The 14694-nt window shown below is 44.3% G+C and overlaps 1 protein-coding gene across 7 annotated transcripts in view; it reads left to right on the top strand.

Moving 5' to 3' along the window:
* The window catches only part of itpr2 (inositol 1,4,5-trisphosphate receptor, type 2), a 212954-nt gene that overhangs the window by 84425 nt on the left and 113835 nt on the right, over positions 1-14694 (top strand). For all 7 annotated transcript variants that reach the window (XM_063196410.1, XM_063196406.1, XM_063196408.1 and 4 more), the window contains 2 exons: positions 120-301; positions 10182-10324. In XM_063196410.1, coding sequence (XP_063052480.1) covers positions 120-301; positions 10182-10324 — 325 coding nt within the window. The remainder of the gene's footprint in view (positions 1-119; positions 302-10181; positions 10325-14694) is intronic.

The raw sequence follows: 14694 nt of genomic DNA, 5'->3' as shown, positions 1-14694 counted from the left end.
TGATGTCATGTAAATAATGGAATGCCCTTGTCTATCTATCCATCCATACATCCATACATCCATATATCCATGCATCCATGCATCCATCCATCCAACCATCCATCCATCCTGTTTTCCAGCCAAGAATCGTTCCATCGCCATCCCAGTGGACCTGTGCAGCCAGGTGGACAACCTGTCCCTGAAGACCCACACCAACATGGTGCAGCGGGCCGCCAAGGACTGGAGGCTGTCGGCCCGCGCCCGGCCCCGCAAGGAGCCTTTTGGGTCGCCCGACTACAAGAGCATCATCGAGAAGCTACAGGTGTGTGTATGGGGGTATGAGGGAGAGCGGGGAAGGGATTTAGAAGCTGCAGGTGGTGTGGGGATTGGGATGGGGGAGGGATGGGCAGGGATTAAAGTTTTCCGTCGCTACGACGGAATTCCGTCAACTGGGTTTTCGTTTGGACGGATTTCCGTCCGTATAATGTATGTCAATTAATTTACAATTTTTACTTTCCAACTGAACTCAAATCGAGAGCACTCCTGGTCATGAGAAGGGGACGAGAGGTGTGTTTGGTGTAGGCCTACGGATGTAGTTAGGCTATACACTCCACCATTGGCGGTGTGATACAACATTCACTCATCAGTAGCCTAGTTTTGGGTCATCCCCTGTTCTTCCGTGTTCCAAAAAAAAGTACACGAGCGGTCAACAATTCTGTGGCAGCGCAACGCGAGAGATTAAAAAAATAAATAGCCAAAATTGTTGCTGATGGCAGAAAAGAAAATAATTGTAATACAATGTATAAAGTGCAGTGACGTTTCCATATCATTGCACCTGCCGTGGCAGATATTTAGAAAAAAAATGAATAGTTTACTTCGACTGCGTATGATGTCCTTTTCATGAAGGGTTTGCCTTTTAAGCATTGTGACTCTTACTAGCATTATTCATAGCCCCAATGGGACGACTATGGCAGCTAACTAGGATAGCCTACCATGCGTTTCATCCTCAAAGTTTAGCGCGTTTGACTGGCTGCGTGTAGAGTTGTCTTTTTGACAACGGATAATTCACAGTCTCATCTGTACTCATAGCAGATTAACTTTGTTGTTGCCGATATATATATTCAAGAAATAAGTTAAAAATGGGTTGCATTTGGATCACGGATAGGCTATCCCTGGCAGAGCCAATTTATGCCACGTCTTGTTCTGGGAAGCAGTGTTCTGATGGGTGGACTCATGGTCGATAAATGCCGTTTCGACGTTTGTTTCACTTTCAAGGCTGGTTACTGTGTGACGCTATTTCTGCTAACTGGAATAGTGTGCAGCAGCAACAGTTGTGTGTGCGCTTGTTTTTGAGTGGCTCAACGTCTGTGCCCATCTTCTCGGACTATGCGTTTCGTTTGAGTTCAGTTAGCCTATTTGCGCACTGCGCACTCAGGACTGATGGGTGGGTGATTTGCCTTGATTCGAGTGGAAAGCTGCGCGACAAGCTTGGGAAAGTGTGTTACTTTTGTAAACGATAGGCGTATGTCTGTGACTGTCGTGTCTGCTGCGTCCTGTCAGCTTGTAGAACACGTGCGCATAGGAAGAATCAGGGACGTTTTTTAAATCAATGGTAAGCGTGTGCTTGGCACCGCACATCGATAAGCAAAAAAGTAGCCAGTAGTTTTCAAAACGGTAGAACACAGAGGTAGACATACCGCACCCTGTTTGTAAACGTCAACAAGTTCTTTGTAACAGATGAATACTGAAAAAGGCCGAAGGGTGAACATAAAAATAATTAAAGCTAGTTTTCTCCCTCTGATTGCTATGATCAGGGCTTTTTAAATGTCAGAAATACAACTGCAAGCAATGCGCACCAGTGCTTTCACCAGAACAGTGTTTGCCCATTCTAATGTGAAAGACAAAATATAGCCTACTACTACAACAAAAAACCCCATAATGGGATCACTCACTGTATCAACACATTGCAATTCCAAGTCAATAATTCTGTGAGATCAGCTACCATTTTGAAGCAGCATTCATTGTGAATCCATTCTGCATGATGTTGTGAACAATTCATAAACAATGGGTATAAATAAGAGGAAATAACCAAAAACATGCCCCAAATTTCAGTTCAATCTTTGCAGTCTGATATAGTATCCATTATGCCTCCATTCTCGGCCAGTTCTAGTCAATCTGGTGAGCGAGCGGCCTAGGCCTGCCCGCCCTCTTTCCTTTTTTTGTATTTAGAAATTGGCATCTGTAAACATAGCATTGTAGGCCTACATCTGATTGAGCACATCTGATCTAGTACCTACAGGTACACATTACTGAGTCTATATAGGTCTACTGAGTGTATAATGAATTGTTCATGTGAAGTGTAAAGATTTATGTTGGTTGAAGTTCTGATTTTGTGGCACTTTTTGGTATTACTGGCGCCCTCAAGACAGGCCTATTCTGCTCTAGGCGACTGCCCCGTCTGCCTATGCCGCTGGCCGCTAGCATAGGCACCATTCCTTGCATGTATGTTTCGTCATGAGGGCAGAGCCTGGCTACATTGGTTTTCGTAGGGTTACGGAGTGATACTCGATCGGGTGCCTAACTGGTAAAAAAGTTCAGTCAGATTACTTTTTTTTGCTTTAATCCCTGAATGGGGAGAGAGGGGAAGGGATTAAGAAGCTGCAGGTGTGTGTGTAGGGATGAGGGAGGGAGGGAGGGAGGGGGAGAGAGAGGGAGAAGTGATTGAGAAGCTACAGGTCTGTGGGGATAGGGATGGGGGAGGGATGGGGAGAGAGGGGAAGTGATTGAGAAGCTACAGGTGGTGTGGGGGTGAGGGAGGGATGGGGAGAGAGGGGAAGTGATTGAGAAGCTACAGGTGGTGTGGGGATGAGGGAGGGGGAGAGAGGGGAAGTGATTGAGAAGCTACAGGTATGTGTTTGGGGATTGGGATGGGGGAGGGGGAGGGGGAGGGAGTGATAGATATGCAATACAGTACTTTTAAGGAGGTGTACAGCAGCTGCTCCAGAGACAACTATCACAACACACACACACACACACACACACACACACACACACACACACACACACACACACACACACACACACACACACACACGAACACACACACACACACACGAACACACACACACACACACACACACACACACACACACACACACACACACACACACACACACACACACACACACACACACACACACACACACACACACACACACACACACACACAAACCAGAGAGCACCATATTCCCTCTACAGTACGAGCACACACACAGACAAGGTTCCATATTATTCCGGCAGCTTACACACACACACACACACACACACACACACACACACACACACACACACACACACACACACACACACACACACACACACACATATACATACACACACACACCAGAGAGCAACATGTTCCCTCTACAGTGCACGTGCACACACGTACAGACTGGCAGCTCATTACGCCCTCATCATGAATCGTCTCCACAGCAGAGAAGTTGGCTTTGGCTAAATTAATAATCAGAATCAGTTTATCAACCAAGTACACCTACATGCACAAGGAATTCAACTGCGACTATGATGCCATCACTAGCTACATCCTACACTAAGTGTATTGTAGTGTGTGGTAGTAAAAGCTGATGAATGCTATTACGTTGGCCACAACCCTTCAAGTGTAGAGATGTGTAGTGATATTGGTATATACACCGTATACCACATTATTAGGCAAATTACATTTTTCGCTGTTTCCCCAAATAATCAACATAAATGACAGTCGTCATAATTTTTATGTCATCAGCCATTAGAGTACAATTAAAATGTCTTTGAAAGAACCTTCCAACGATGACTGTATTTTTTTAAATAATACAAAACTTAAAATGCTCTGTTCCAAATTATTACGCAAAACAGTTTTGTAGTGTTGTAATCCAAATTTCTTTCTTTTTTCCCATTTACATCAAAACAGTTGGAATTTGGTACCTTCTAAATTACATTTCAATGTTCAATACTTGGTTATAAGCTCTTTGCCTGCCTTAGTAACTGGAATGCTGTGTTTAACATTGAAGTCAATGGTAGGGCATTGCATGATAGTTATGGAAGCCCAGACATCCTTGATGCTTTGCTCTTAGCTGTTTTTGTTTGTTTGGTCTGGTGACCCACACTTCACTCTTCAATGTACCCATAGATTTCCATGCCACGTTAAGGTGCTTTGGTGGTATTGACATTCTAACTCACCAGACATAACATCCCATTCATTTTCAATGGATATTTCATTTTACAAGGATATCAAAATGTCATTTGCTTAATAATGTAGAATGTGGTGTAGCAGGGGTGGGAAACTCTTTTTATTCGAGGGACCATTTCAGATTTTATTAAGTTCTCCAAGGGCTGTCCTATGAACACAAACCAGGATTTCCCCCTGCACTTTTTCCCCCTCACCTTTACAACAGACCCCACCTTCACTAAGTCCCCTGAAAATACATTTACATACAATTGCTGCACAGTAGCAGAGCTGGTGCCCGAGGTGCTCACTGCAATATGTGTGTGTGCAGCGCTGGTAAAACAAGGCGGCACATTTGTGTGGAGATGCAGTTGATTGTTGGCCGAAATTTCCACTCATTGTAGCTTTATAACATCCAATCGAAACAATATTCTTTAGATATGAAACATCTATCTTATAGCAGTTTAAGCATCGCGATCACACTATACGCAGATTTTTGGTTACAATCAGCCTTGCGCTTTCAGCTGATTTTTTAAAAAAGCGATCAGACAGAGCGTGGATCCGCCGCGCTTCGAATGCTGTCAGTAGAATCTTAAACAGTGACCAGACAACGTTGTAACAACTGAGCTGTCACTCGCAGCCTAATCTACGGCGTTCGGTTGTGTTAAATTCATCTCTGTATAATGGATAGAAGACAGGTATTTGCTCCTAGCTCTACTAGAGTTCGATCGTGAATCTGATATGAATGTTGATAACGGTGTCGAGCATCTGGACCGATTTTAATGGATGCCTGTCATAGCTTTGCGAGTAGGGCCTACAAGAGTGGCAACATCTCTCGCGCTATCATTGGAAGTGCGTGCTGCACACGTTGATGAAAGCGTTTGTCCGTGCCGTGGAAATGTCTTGAAAACATATTAACTAATTAATAGCCTGCCTAAACGAACTACGAGCCTACTGATAAGAAGGTCCATAAAACCCAGTTAGCCAGAAGGTCAATCAGACTGTCCAGTAAGAAAAATGTTTGCTTCCCAAGGTCTGAAATTTCCACGAGCTCTTTAAGTGACAGTGCATACTTTTACTTCATGTAGGTCTAATTTAAGCACAATATTTTAGTCTTTTAAATGTGTTACATAGGCCTATTATAAAACATTTAAATCCAAATTAAATGATTCATCCTTTTAAACATAAATTCAACATTCTGGGCTAGCCTATTGGGCTGCTGTAAAGAAACTTTCTTTCCAACATCTTACAAATGTAGCCTACAGTTAGCCTAGAAATCTAGACGCCCCTAGCGACCGCAAATTGAATTTGCTCCCGGGGGCAGTCTAGCTGACCCCGGTCGTTTAGCGAGGCTGAAAGTTATCCGATGACAGGGCCAATCAAATCACAAGGTGGGCCGGGCTACCTAGTAAACAGGAAACTTTCTAAGAAGAAACATGGTGGCCTCCGTGCTACGTACAGCACGAAAGTGTTTAATTAATTTAAAAAGCCTGGATGATAATACATTTCGTGGCTGACATGGATTGATGTAATAATACACCATGAACTTATCGGACACAAATAGATCACAACACATTACCATTTGATCATTCGATGTTTTAAACTAGCTCGGTAAGCTAATTTGAGCATTTTACAGAACCAGATAGTCACACGCTCTTGTCAGACCACTACTGTAGGTGTAGAATGAAATTGCTGCCCCAATTTCTAATAAGACACATGCCATTAAAAACGAGACATTTGGGAGCTTTGAAAGTCTTTGAGTAGCTTACTAAAGCTTACTGCAGAGCCAGCAGCAGTCAGAATTCCATCATCAAGTTTGCTGATGACACTGTAGTGGTGGGACTGATCAATAATAACAACGAACAGGCATACAGTGCCCTCCATAATTATTGGCACCCCTGGTTGAGATGTGTTTTTTAGCTTCCAATTATTTTATTTTTTTTCTAAATAATATGGGACCTTAATGGAAAAAAAGAGAAAATTCCAACCTTCAATACAAGTGCATTTATTCAGTGGGGAAAAAATCCCACATAAAGAAATAATTATTTGACATCAAATAATGTGTGTCACAATTATTAGCACCCCTGGTGTTAATATTTTGTACAACCCCCTTTTGCCAACAAAACAGCACCTAATCTTCTCCTATAATGTTTCACAAGATGGGAAAAGACAGAAAGAGGGATCTTCAGCCATTCCTCTTTGCAGAATCTCTCTAAATCATCCAGAGACCTGGGTCCTCTCCTCTGTACTCTCCTCTTCAGCTCACCCCACAGGTTCTCAATGGGGTTGAGGTCAGGGGACTGAGATGGCCATGGGAGGAGCTTGATTTTGTGTCTGGTGAACCATTTCTGTGTAGATTTGGCCATATGTTTAGGGTCATTGTCTTGCTGAAAGACCCAGTGACGACCCAGCTTCAGCTTTCGGGCAGAGGGCAACAGATTTTGATTTAAAATGTCCTGGTATTTCAAAGCATTCATGATGCCATGCACCCTAACAAGCTTCCCAGGGCCTTTGGAAGCGAAACAGCCCCACAGCATCACTGACCCACCCCCATACTTCACAGTGGGTATGAGGTGCTTTTCAGCATGCACATCTTTCGTGGTACGCCAGACCCACTTAGAGTGTTTGTTGCCAAAAAGCTCAATCTTGGTCTCATCTGACCAAAGCACACGGTCCCAGTTGAAGCCCCAATACCGCTTGGCGAACTCCAGATGCTTGCGTTTATGATTGTGAGTGAGGAAAGGTTTTCTCCGTGCATGCCTCCCAAACAGCTTGTTGTCGTGTAGACAGCGCCTGATGGTTGATTTGGAGACTTTGTGACCCCAGGATGCTACCATTTGGTGTAATTCTGTAACAGTGAGCTTTGGAGATCTTTTGATTTCTCTTACCATCCTCCTCACTGTGCGTGGTGGCAAAATAAACTTGGGTCCTCGTCCAGGCTTGTTTACCACTGTTCCAGTTGTTTTGAACTTCTTAATTATCCCTCTCACAGTGGATATGGGCAGCTGCAGTTGAGTGGCTATCTTCTTGTAGCCTCTGCCTGACCTGTGAAGGTCGACGCACATCTGCCTCACTTGTATGCTGTGTTCCTTTGTCTTTCCCATGTTTAAGAGTGGATAAGACAAATGGCCTCGGTGTCACGTCATATTTATACCCCAGGGAAACAGGAAGTGATGAAATACTAATTAAATGTTCCTACATACTCTGGTAAACTTTGTAAACTACTGTAGAAATGACAGAAATGCATCAATTATATTTATTTCCTGGGAATTGTTAAGGGTGCCAATAATTGTGGAACAGGTGATTTAATGAAAAATAATTATTTTTTAGTCAGGGATTTTTTTATTTTCTTACAATTCATTTGAGTTGAAGGCTACATTTTCCTACAATTTTCAGTGTGACAGTATTCTTCTGCAATAAACACTGAATTTATTTTAAGGCTTTTAACACATCTCAACCAGGGGTGCCAATAATTATGGTGGGCACTGTATATAAATGAAGTTTCTAACATCTCACAATGGTGCCAGCACAACAACCTGGCACTAAACGTAAGCAAGACTAAGGAAATGGTGGTGGACTTTCGGAAAAAGAAGGGAAACTACACTCCACTTTCCATCTGCCAACAACCAGTTGAGAGGGTAGAGTGCTTTAAATACCTTGGTGTTCACATCACAAATGACTTAACATGGACAAACAACACACACAACATCATTAAGAAATCCAGGCAGAGACTGTACTTTCTGCGCCTATTGAAAAAGTTCAAAGTTTCCACACCCATCCTAAAAGCCTTCTACTCCTCAGCAGTGGAGAGCATCTTAACAGGGTCCATCATCACCTGGTACGGAAACGCCACAGTGCGTGAACAGAAAGAACTACAAAGGATAGTGCGCTCTGCTGAGCGCTGTATTCGTCAACCTCTCCCTACCGTGAAAGACTTATACACAAAGAGAGTGCTATCTAGGGCCCGTAACATTCTCAAAGACCAGTCACAACCAGGATATGTATTATTTAAAAAACTGAGATCTGGAAGGCGACTGTGCTGTCACAGAGCTAGAACTGAGAGACTGAGAAAGAGCTTTTTTCCTCATGCCATTTGCTTACTGAATTCCTCCTAATTACTTTGATTGAACACACCACACACACACACACACACACACACACACACACACACACACACACACACACACACACACACACACACACACACACACACACACACACACACACACACACACACACACACCTCTTTACTTTTTATTTTTATTTTATTTCTTCTTCACCCTTCTTCTGCACACTTGTTTTGCAACGGCCACACATTTCATTACAAGTGACACGAAAGTGTCTCTATGTACATGACAAATAAATATCCTTGTATCCTTGTATCCTTGAAATGGATGGGAATGACACCTAGTCTACCAAGCTAGTGGCTAGCTAACCTGTCGTCAAAAACACAGAGCTAGGTATCCAGCCTTGTATTATATGCCTGCCCCAAATTCTAATAAGATCCATGTCATTAAAAACGAGACATTTGGGAGCTTTGAAAGTCTTTGAGTAGCTTACTAAATAGATGGGAATGACACCTAGTCTACCGAGCTAGCGGCTAGCCAACCTATCGTCAATTACACAGAGCTAGGTATTAGTAATGGGTATACAGCTAGCTAGCTAACACCGAACATGCCATGTTGACAACAATCATAAATATAACCATTTAACAAGCCCCAAATTGCTCAACATTTCGCTGGTTGATCAAGGAGGGCCGTGTGGTTGAAAACGAGGCATTTTTGAACTGTGTAAGTGAAAACACGATTTATTAGGAAACTTGTTTGTGGCTGTGGTGATCACACGCCTTCACTGCTACGACGGCTCGGAGTTGCCGCTTCACCTACAAAGGGGCGTGTCGCGTGTACGTTCTGAAAGACAGCTGTGACGTTACACAGAAGTGTGTGGGGATTGGTTGTACCACCATCCTATTGCGTGACGTTGAGTGCCAAGACAACCGTTTATCCCGCCCACACTCTCTCCCAGCTCACCTAGACCCTTGTACAGCTTTTTGCTGTACGGGTCTGGCTCGCTAGGCTAGCCTACAGTATGATGTTGGTGGGTTGATGATTAAGTAGCCTAATGATCAAGATTGGAAACATTACTTAACTGATTTTGTAATAGTCACTACGCAATTCAATGACAATATAATCAACATATTATTAAACATCAATGTTACCCCGAAAATGGAGGCGCGGGTGGGGTCGACCCGCTCACTGAGGTCACTGGCTCTGCTAAGTGATATAGTGCTTTTGCTCAGACACCGAAAAAAATAGAGGGAGCATTGGTTGTATGGTGTCTTTTTTGATGGTGTGTGTGTGTGTGTGCGTGCGTGCATGCGTGTGTGTATGTATGCGTGTGTGTATACGTGTGTGTGCGTGCATGAGTCACAACTTTATCAGTATTCTTTTCTGCATTGCAGGTTGTTATGGAATCATTTGGTCCTATTAGAGTACACTGTACATATACTGCACTAATGTACATAGTGTGGGTCTGTGTGTGTGTGCGTAGATGATTCAGTACTAAATTGCGCAGTACTGTTGTCTACATTGCGGTTGTATATGAATCATTCATCAATCTTATGACCTTCATACAGTACACACAATCACTGAGCATGTACTGTACATAGTGTGCATGCGCGTGTGTGCGTGTGTGTGTGTGTTCCCATCCAGAGTGTTGAGCTGCATTTGGATGAGTTATGCTCTACGGTGCAGGCTGCATTCTCTGTGTGTTCTATTCTTTGTAGTTATTATAGTTATATGCGCAATATGTAAGTGTGTGTGTGTGTGTGTGTGTGTGTGTGTGTGTGTGTGTGTGTGTGTGTGTGTGTGTGTGTGTGTGTGTGTGTGTGTGTGTGTGTGTGTGTGTGTGTGTGTGTGTGTGTGTGTGTGTGTGTGTGTGTGTGTGTGTGTGTGTGTGTGTGTGTGTGTGTGACCTCATCCAGAGTGTGGTTCTGCGCTTGGAGGAGCAGTTCTGTTCTACGGTGCAGGCTGAGTTCTCAGTCCTGGTGGACGTGCTGCACAGCCCAGAGCTGCTCTTCCCCGCTGCTGCACAGCTACGCTGCGAAAGAGGCGCCTTCATGTCCAAGTAAGACACACACACACACACACACACACACACACACACACACACACACACACACACACACACACACACACACACACACACACACACACACACACACACACACACACTCTCTTACTGCCCAGCTACACTGCAAGAGTGCAGTCTTCATGTCCAAGTAAGACACACTCATGTGTACACACATGCACACTCGCACACATTCACACACTTACTGCCCTTCATGTCCCAGTAGCACACACACACACACACACACACACACACACACACACACACACACACACACACACACACACACACACACACACACACACACTTAACGCCAGCTACGCTGCGAGAGAAGCGCCTTCATGTCCAGACACACACACTTTCTCTCTTACCACTTCGAGTGTGCTCTGGCTGCTAGATTTTAACAACCAGTTCAAGAGTTGAAAAACCTGAAACCTGAGATAGGCCCAACACCAGAATCCTAGTCTCGTGCTCTGGACTGTAGAAAACATTTAATTTTAGATCCTAATTTACCAAGTCGCCGTATTATCCCTAATCCCAGGATAATTGTGTGATTGCACTCAGTTTATATGAACTGTTCTTAGTATGAATATTCCAACAATATGGGTTCTGACTGAGTCCAACTGGCAAGGGTAACATTTACTTGTAGAACTGATTTGCATGCGGCCCGACTAATTTCTTTATGCATGTCCATCCCATATGAGAGACGTCTAGAATAAATCAGAGGTTAAAGTTGCTGGAAGGTACCATACTCGTGAGATCCCAAGTCCCATACACTTTACTCCTACTCGACTGCAGTAGGAAGCGAGAGGTGCACGTCAAGAACTACACTCAAAAGATATGATCACCCCGTTTAAGTTCCAGTTTACAATAACATATTTTATCCTAAAGGGTGATTTATGCCTCGAGACCAACTTCCCTGCGTCGTGATGCAGTGACCCGCGCAGTTAACGGAGTGAAGCCCCCCCATCACGCAGGTACTCTGGGGCACCTCCCCAAAATTGTGACTCGACGCAGTGAATGATGCAGACAGCAACGGAGGGACAGAAGCAGGAGACGCTGTGATTGGTCCTCTCGACCAGCCTACTCTGTCCTCGAGAACAAGCTACTTCCTTGTTCTAACCTTCGTCGGGCTACGGACTGTGTGAGCTCTTCATTAAATAAGTTGCCGTGCTTTGACGTTTCATTTATTTACACGTATCAAAGACAACACGTGCGCTTGCAAGTTACGACACTGAAGTTATTTGGTCAGTTGAACAGTCTTTCCGAGGTCGAGGAAACATTCCGCTTTGTGCGACCTATCCTCGAAAAATGAGCCACTTCTTTGTTCCAAACTACCATGGTGGCTGCCAGTGCGATCAAAAATGCACGTGATATAAAAATGTAATGTTGCATTTTCATTGTCGTCGAGTCTGTGAAGCTAAAAAAACAACCGACACGTCTAGTTTACTCTTTGTATTGAAGGCAGCTTGAACAATAATAAACACGCGTTGTAGCGTGGAATGACATAGGGCAGACCGTGCTTCAAAACAGGGCATAAATCAAAATTAACTGCATCATGGCTGCAACAAGCTCAATGTGTGACTGCCAGGAAGTATAACCCGCCCTTAAGTAGACGCCAGTGACAACAGGTAGAACTCTGCTGACCCGAAGTATAGCGTCCCACTCCACATGGAGAAATGTCCTTGGAGCTGCTACGTTTCGACAGAACAGTAACCTATGAAGGAACAAACGGGGGTCTATAGCAAAGATAGTTTTATGAGAGTTTTATTACAAGACAGATCTAGTTTCTACGACAAAGTACAATGTTGAAAAAAGTCAATGCTACCTAATGAAGAGGAAATGGTTACATGGACGCTAGGTCCACGGGAGCCCTTTAACGGAGTATAAACTCAAAGATTTGATCATTACACCAAAGTTTAATACCTAGGTACCTCGTGGGACGACCCCAGCCAGGGACCAATGACGTGCCGGCATTTACCTGGGCTGGGCTTAGCACAATGGCGAGGGGTTGGGTTGTAACCAACACCGTAGTCAAATCCTATGATTTTAAATCTTTAATAAATTGACTATTAACAGTTTCAAAACCAAGACCTGTTCACCACCCGAAGTATTTCCATCAGATTGATACCAAACACATGCATAGAATTTTAAACACATCATAGTAAGCATTTCAACCACGCATATTAGATCTGGCGGGAGTTTCAGTCTCTACGTGGGCACGGGAGGTGCGTGCATGCAGGAACAAATGGCCGCTGGCCGAGATGCGCCGGGAGCGCACACCGGGGAGTGTGTGCGGAAACAGCTGGAGTGCGCGCGGAAGCACACTGGCCCGGAGATCCCTTGGGGTTTTGACGTCTGGAGGTGCGCAAATGGGACAGGTGACCGGAGTCTGCGAGCGGTTATGGAAAGGGGGGCCCTCTCTCAAACAGTGCTTTTGAGATCCAGATGTCAGATATGCAATGTTTATCTTTGAAGTCAACAGAAAACTCAAGAGTAGTAAAACAAAGGCGATAGATTGTAAACAAAGGTGAAAAGAAACGTGCCCGTGGGCTACCGGCGCTGTGAATTCAGTGCCCCTTTGTCAGGGCTCATATGGGGTGATGTTACAAACCTGACTATGCATCGGCTATCTGCGTTTTTGTAAAGCAAAGATCTTTGCAAATAATGGCGTAGCCACCTTCTTATGGCCGTCTCCACATCATTTGAACATGCATTGGTTTGGGATTTTTTTGGCCAAATTTGCCAGGCTAACGCGAGCATCGCCTTACCTCAAGTCAGTGTATTACCACCTCACCCACTCCTCAATCCAAGTATTGTTCCTCAGAGATGGGACCAAGTCAATAATTTGCAAATCACGAAAGTCACTTTGGAAATTGCATACGAAGATGGAATATATCTAGACATGGCATGTCATTGCAAGCTAAGCTAAATCTATCAAGTCAATTCAATAGCGTACAAGTTTGAGTCAAGTCACAAGTCATTTCTAACAAGTCAAGTCCTTTGTGACTCAAGTCTGACCCAAGTCCAAGTCACTACTGAAAAGTCCACATCTCTACTATCCCCACTATCCCCAATCCTCCACCTCATACCACCCACACCTCCTTCCCCCCTTCACACCTCTTTTCCCTCCCCAACCCTTCAGCTCACCTCCACAGACACAAGTCCCTATTATGTTGTCTGCCTTTCCTTTTTTAAGTATTTTTGGGGCTTTTCAGCCTTTATTGGATTTTGTGAGACATGATAGTGGAGGAGAGACAGGAAGTGAGCTGGAAGGAGAGATGGGGAAGGACCGGCAAAGGACCCGGACCGGGAATCGAACCCGGGTCGGCAGTGTGGTAAACGTGTGCCCTACCATGTCAGCCACGGTAGGGCCGTAGTCTGCCTTTCCTAAATGTCACTGTTTCCCTCAGAGACGGGGAAGGGAACTGGCTACCGGCCCCAACTAATGCAGTATTTGCCTCAGCTGGCTCTTTAATCAGGACTCTCTGCCCACTAAACCTTTTTACTTTACCAAATAATGTGCGCTAATACACTCTATAGAACACACATGGAACTGGTTTCCCTTTTGGAAGCCAAAACTGTTAAGATGGCGGTTAAGGAATCAGATTCTATTTTTTTTGGCGCTGGATTCTATCCACCTCTATTCCGTTGGAGTGAGACATTTATGGTAATTCTACATGGAGCATACAGTGGATAGCATGTCATGAAAATAAGATGACATGACATTTTTTGGGTGGTAATAGTTAAATCAGATACAGTTTGTTCCTTCTTACGATTTTGTTGACAATTTAACCATATTTTATTACCAATTTTCACTGAAATGTAAAAAAAAAAAATCTAAAGGGTGTGCTAATGACTCCCAACCGCATGGTACAGTCCCGCCGCACCACTCCCTTTTGGGCGGCATTGGGGGCTGCCCCCTTGCACGGGTGAGGCATAAATGCAATTTCGTTGTGTGCAGTGTTTACTTGTGTGCTTTGGAGTGCTGTGTCACAATGACAATGGGAGTTGGAGTTTCCCAGTTGGGCTTTAACTTTTTCCTCCCACTGCATGTATCCCACTGGATGCGGTGTTGTGCATGTTGAGGTGTAAGGTTATGGTGACCTACGTCAGGGCCGGATTATACGTAAGGGCCAGTGGCACAGTGCCCAGGGGCACCAACCACTTACATCCAGGAAGGGGGCACTACATGACACAAACTTTACAAATATTGTTTATAAAGGGGCACCTGCGAGGTATTAGTGCCCCAGGGCACCACAATGTCTTAATACGGTCCTGCCTACGTTATGTCACTAGAGTACAGCGCAATCAAACAATTCCTTTTATTTTTTATTTTTAAATTTTTCTTTTGGTCGAGCCCCACT

Source organism: Engraulis encrasicolus, chromosome 4 (assembly GCF_034702125.1).
Source record: "Engraulis encrasicolus isolate BLACKSEA-1 chromosome 4, IST_EnEncr_1.0, whole genome shotgun sequence".
NCBI classification, from domain to species: Eukaryota; Metazoa; Chordata; class Actinopteri; order Clupeiformes; family Engraulidae; genus Engraulis; species Engraulis encrasicolus.
Note: the sequence above shows the minus strand (reverse complement) of the source record. Positions and strands in the feature narration are given on the sequence as shown.